General features: G+C 28.6%; 1 protein-coding gene across 2 annotated transcripts; it reads left to right on the plus strand.

The window, feature by feature from the left end:
• The first annotated feature begins 4,133 nt into the window (after positions 1-4,133).
• On the plus strand, positions 4,134-5,058 carry LOC119685294. Of its 2 annotated transcripts, none has more exons than XM_038099535.1 (2): positions 4,134-4,280; positions 4,334-5,058. In XM_038099535.1, the coding sequence occupies exons 1-2, from the start codon at positions 4,244-4,246 to the stop codon at positions 5,014-5,016; spliced, it is 720 nt and encodes a 239-aa protein (XP_037955463.1). In that variant the 5' UTR covers positions 4,134-4,243; the 3' UTR covers positions 5,017-5,058. The 2 variants fall into 2 exon arrangements, with proteins under 2 accessions (XP_037955463.1, XP_037955464.1); XM_038099536.1 differs by having other exon boundaries at positions 4,337-5,056.
• The last annotated feature ends 1,348 nt before the right edge of the window (positions 5,059-6,406 follow it).

Below are 6,406 nucleotides of genomic sequence, written 5' to 3' on the forward strand. Positions count from 1 at the left end.
TTAAAATTTGTCTCAAGATTTCCATTTCATTTTTGCAGGCTTTTGTATTAAAATTCATCAAATTCCAACTTAAATTAAAATTTTTGTCCAAAAAAGGGAAGAAGAGCGAAAAAATTTGAGGTTTTTTACAGAGCGAAAACACAAAGGCAAAGGCGGTCGTGTTGTAGAGGAGATACTTGCAGTTACGAAATTATTTCAGTTTTCGGTTTAAGCAAAAATTTTAAGTTTTTTTTTGCATTATAGTTTCAAACTATTTAAAACGATTTACTGGTTTTAGTTTTTTTATAAAACAACTATATATCTTAACAATTTTTATTACTAATGAAAAATTATATAAATTTGTATTTGAAAAAAGTGAACAAAAGTGGTTAAACAGATTTTTGAGTGTGTATCTGAGTGAAGACATTAACTGAAGTATTCTTAAAGTATTGCAGATAAAACAGGTCACTTCACTTTAAATAATAATAAACTTTACAGCAAATTAAAGCGTATTAAATTTTTTAAAATAATAAAGGGTTTCACATTTAAATTTAGTGAATCTATTCATTAATTGCGGGTTTACACAGCTTAGAGAATATCTCAATCAGGCTTAATGAGGTGCGAAATTCGTATACGAATAAAGTGACTTTATTTAAATAAACAGCATTCACACTGCATTTACTGACCAGAGTAAATTTTCGCAATGCAAATATGTGAATTGGCAGATATAAATGCGTATATGTTGAAATACTGTTGTTCTTTTTAAACAATTGATTTCGGAATTTAATGCTCAAAATTTGCATTTTCTATCGGACAGAGTAGAAAACCACAAAATTACGAATTTTCTAAATTTGTGTATGATATTTATTTGGACCGTTAGTAGACGACCCTTTTTTGGTATCAATACCCGTGAAATTTAATTAGCAGCTCATTTTCTAAACTTGCATATAATTAGTGTCCTCGCAGTGTATTATCCTGTGTGAAATGGCGGATGTGTCATGTAAGCGAATTTGCGGGAACATTAAATTACACATGAATTATTTGTCAACTATGATAGAGCTCAGGTCAAAATTTACACAGTTTTTAGTAATGAAGTTGAACAAAAATATCTATTTAGCAAAAATGATGGTAATTAATGTGTAAGTAATCATTAATGGATACATCAACGGATACAATGAATATTCACACTGTATAGTGAATCCGTGAGATCGCCGGTATAACCTAGCCTATACTATACAGTATCGAAATCTTCACTGATCGAAATAAAAAACTTAGACCTGCTTTCTATTTTCAATTAATGGAAAATGTATATTATAAATTCCCGTATTTAGTTATTTTTAGTGTGACTTAAAACTGTCCACAGATATAATAGAGTTAAGGTATGAATCACCAACTCAGACATCTGCATATCAACAATAACTATATAATAATTGTACAAAATAAATTGAAATCATAATCACATAAAGTTTTAACATCATAAATACCATGAAAAAAGTCAATTCGAAACATTTTATTTTAAAAAAAAATTTGTTTTAATATTAATTTATTTACGCAAAAAACAACTAAATTATGTTGTATGTATTACTAATATTAAGAAAAAAGAATTTTAAGATTCATTCAACTTTAACATTATAAATGTTTCGTAGTAGTTTTTGTTGCTGACACATGTTTATGCAACACAAAATATTTGTACTGTTATACAAATGTAATGTTTCTAACTGTTGTTAACAGTTGTAGATAAATGTTGGAATACTGGAAGTCTATGATTTTGCGTGACGAAAAAAATAATAAACATCAGTTTTCTTAAAAAAAAAACCGTGTATTTTTGGAAAGCATTAAAACTCTAATGACTTATTTTGGAAATACTAAAGAAGATAGTCCAGAATTTATTAATTTATTCATAAAAACTAACTGTGTGGTGCGGAGGAGCAAGATTCTTTCTTTTTCTATGTAAATTATAAAATTATATTCAATACATATCATCATCATCAATGGATTGAAATTTATTATAATAAAATTATTAATCTATGCAATAGAAATCAATTAGAAGTGTGATAATAAGTTAGACTTTAAATGATTTCCAAAAAAAAGTGCTACTTAAATTATGGTATGCTATGGTATATTACTAATGAAAAACTCCTACAGAATTTTAGACTCTACATTGTGCAACAATAAATTAACTAGTAAATGAGAGATAATTAAATTAGTTTGATGATCATCAAAATACCCGAGCTCTGGGACGTATAAAGGTCTCTGGTCATTCATGAGTGTTCCCCAAAGTAAACATAAATGAAGCACACTTATGATTTTTATTTAAGTATATTGTTTGGTTCATGGTATTAGGTGCAAAAAACGCCATTTCAATGTTCTGGACTTGAGGTTTTGTAGTCCAGGATATTTTTAAGGAAGTTTTACTGTGTAATTAAATTTTTCGAATATCTGTTTTTAAAGTGTTTAGCGTTTGAGGATTAACGATACAAATATGATATTTGGCGTAATCTCATACGAAAAATGTAGTAACCTATTGGAGATATATTATATGATTTTTATGGCTAAATCACATAACCAAAATAAAAAATTGCACGACAAATTTAGCAAGAAAGCCGATATATTTCCAAGTTTTGACACCAATATTTAATAACTTATTCAGTCACCATTTCGATATTCTCAAAATGTTTGACCGAATCATATATTCAGACCAAAAAGTACATTATACAATGACTTTTTGTGGATACAATCATCTGTCGAAAGGTGCTCATCGCTGAAAAAAATTTGTTGCGATATATAGCTTATTATAAAAGTACAATATGACGCCTTAGATGACAGGTTTGTTTAATATGTCACTAAAGTAGTCCGATAAAAAAAATACTAAGAAGTGAATTTTAATCAAAAGATTTCACAAGATTTTAACAATCCTTTCGATCTATATATATGCGAGAAATGTAATGGTTGCTTCCTCTCTTATCAATCACTCTTAATATTATGTGATATGTATTTTAATAAAGATTAGGTATATATTTATTGATTGATAATCAAAGAAGTGAAAAAAATCAAAATTTATAATGACTATAGTTGGTTATGTGAACTATTGATTTTTCTATAGTTGCTTTGTGTCTATTATTGGCATTGTAACCCTAAGGAAGCCACATTGATCTACAGTTTTTAATAAAATTTTATTTTAATATTTTTTTTTGAACTAATAGAAAACATGAAAAATAATAAAATGTTATGGATTCATTCCAAAGTATCTATGGGATTATCCTTAATTTGGTCTACATACGGTACGCACGCAAGCAGAAGGTAAGCCTAAAGGTTCTCATCCATTTATGAAGTGCTTTATTGGGCACATCAACACTGGTATTCTTTAGTGCTGCCCTTGCCTACAAAATATGCCGCACTGAGATGCCAAGTTGGTTTACATTTGGACACTATACGTTTAAATTAAATATGGAACGTTGTCTCTCAGCTATTGTTGATTTAATAGCATTTTGTGCGGTAATGCCGTTTCTTGTTGAAACATTCGCCCTCTCTCTGTATGATTATCTATATATTAAGAACATTTTCAAACATAATCTTATTAATCTTGATGCAAACAGCAACAACAATTTAAATGAACAATGGTCGCTATTGAACGTATAGATAATATTATTTACATAATTACACAATTTGACAACGTTTCTCATAAGCAATATTAGGCCTATCAAGTCAAGGTATTTTTGAACATTATTAAGATCTTGTTGTTTTTGGAACATTTGGGTTTTTGATTTTAGCTCATTTAAAAATAGTAGGCTGGCATAAGTGACAAAATCTATAAGTTAATAATTTGTAAGGTAAACTGGCTGATGACCTGATCACATATCTTGACAAAAAATCTTGATAAAATCTTTAACAAGTTTTTAAATTCTCACCAAGAATATAAGATACTTGTTATTTATTAATTTATTTAATATATATCGGTGGTTAACGATTAAATAAATAATCATGTACTCATTTTGTTTATAGAAATCCCGATTATTGTAAATAAAGTTACATGCTGTATATTTGAAAGAATATAATCAGACTATACCAGCATAATTAAAATTCAATAATTTCACTTTAATCAAAGCAACGTGGAAATATATATAAAAATTTGTTTATCAACAAATTTATTTCCCCATATAAATAAAATGTATTTCAATATCAATATTAATTGTTCTTATGGTGCAGACACACCTGGAGTTGAAATTTAAAGTCAAATAATTGGAAAAGGGGAATTTTTAAATATATGGAAGATAAGAGCATTAAATTCTACAACAATTCTTGTAAGTATAATATGTCTTAAAAAAAAATGTACATAATTTTTATACTACCTAAGTAGTGTCAACAATTATGGAGTCATATATTAAGCAGGTAAATTCAGAAGATCTGAATGATTTAGTTGATCTAAACATGTCTTATGAAGCCTTGCAGCAGAGTAGTTCAAGCCCAGTTCAAACAGTTAAAATCGAAGAAAAGTCTTTAAGGAAAATGGAGACCTCTAAATGTAAACGAAAGGCCGCTAAATTCAAATTGACTTTGCTTGCAGAGAAATGTCGTCTATGTCATGCATGTCGAAGTTGTACAAATAATGGAAAAAAACTGTCTAATGCCTATAAAGCACAAGTGCAATTGAATGAAGTCTTAAGGAAGGAATTGGAACGGAAAATTGAGGAACTTGAGGCTAATTTGAAAATGATTTTATTTGCAATGAACTGTATCCAGAAACTTGAGTGTGAAAATAACAAGTTTAGAATTGCTGCTAGAGAACATGAAGAAAACTCCAAGAAACGGCTGAAGACAATTAAAGTTGAAGTCGTGCGTACAGAGAAGGCACATGTTTGTACAATGACGTGTTTGAAATCCTTGGTTTGGAGTACTGCAACCAAGTTTTCAGCACAGGTGGGTTCAGTACTCAATCCAGGGAATAAATTATTTCGTTTTATACATACATTTTGTTGGATGATTTTACCGGCAGTTCCGCCACCACGTCATTTCTACCTGACTCAACAAAACAAATGACTCAGACCCATTATTGTTATATACAAAACAATGTTATATATTTATTTTTAGAATATCTTTTGCTTGAAACCTTTAGTATATTCTAAAATAAAATTTTTTTGTTGAAAATCTCGTTGTTTCTATTCGAGGTAATGAACGGTGCATTTGACTAGAAGCCATTACTTATTATAGGTTAAACATTTATAATTTATAACATATATTTTTAATGCTTGAATGGGACTGTGTCAGTTTTAAGTTTCTTAAGTAAATTTTTATTTATTTATTTCCAAAGTTTCGGTTATTTGTTTTTTTTTATATTTTAAAACAAAAACTTAAAATTAATCTTTGAAAAAATAATATTTTATATACATTAATCTGTCTTTTAGAATAATATGAACTATGGATGCTATTGACTCCATCCATGTAGAAATTGTACTACCGCTAAATTATATGCAAAAATTAACCTTGTGATATATAATATTTATGTAACATAATTTATATAAATAATTTTTAACATGACGAAGAATCTAGCAGTCCAGTTCCTTATTCTTAGTTAACTTTAAAATTAATTTTAATGTTTACCCATATTTAAAATAATAAATACACTATTAATTCATTTGAAATAGTTTTGTTCAAAATTACTATTAATATTGCAATATAAATCTCACCATGGGATGGTGAGTGAAACAAGCTTTTCTCTTGTCAATTTATCAAGAACACAGCTGACAAAATTCTCTGTCCCAAAGGGACAGTTAGGCAAAGGATTTGTCAGGTTGGCTGGGTTTGCACTGCAAGTTAATCTAAACGGCCATATATACCTTACCTATCCCATTCAATTCGGTCATAGATTGTCTGCAATTGTTGCCATTTGTCTGTATTAAAATAACGTTTTACAATACTGTCAGTTAGAAAGTAGCTCCCGAAACCCTAGAGATTTGTTTACACTGAGTTGTTTAAGACTGCATTGTGATTGGATTTTAAAACAAAACAAATAGAAGAACCCTAAAACAGTGCTGCCACCAGAATAAAATTAATTAATTGCATCCCAGTCATAAGACCAGGAATAGCCTAAATAGAAATTATAATTTGGAAATTAATTACAGTTTGAGTGTTAGTTTCATTTTCATTAGGCTACCCTGTAATAAATATTAAGATCTGCAAACTCATATTTCTTTTTAAAGAATTCAAATAAAATATGGTGCTTGAATTAATTCCAATTAGCTTAAATTAGAAAGAACTGGCATTTTTAAGTATACGATATGGATACGGGTTTCAATGCCCGAATTACTAATTCTTTGTTGATCGGATTATAAGTTTAATAAAGTAGAACAGTTCTTTTTAAATAGTACGACTGCTTCGTCAATATACCTAATTGGCTTCATGAGTTCCTTGATGTGTTTTGGTAGCCCAA

The sequence above is a fragment of the Teleopsis dalmanni genome, chromosome 2 (genome assembly GCF_002237135.1).
Source record: "Teleopsis dalmanni isolate 2A chromosome 2, ASM223713v2, whole genome shotgun sequence".
Classification (NCBI taxonomy): Eukaryota; Metazoa; Arthropoda; class Insecta; order Diptera; family Diopsidae; genus Teleopsis; species Teleopsis dalmanni.

Excerpts from the sequence above, each read along its gene's own strand:
- LOC119685294 (XM_038099535.1), top strand. The coding sequence starts at position 4,244 with ATGGAAGATAAGAGCATTAAATTCTACAACAATTCTT. Across the intron at positions 4,281-4,333 it reads TAAATTCTACAACAATTCTT|TAGTGTCAACAATTATGGAG; the intron begins GTAAGTATAATA and ends ATACTACCTAAG.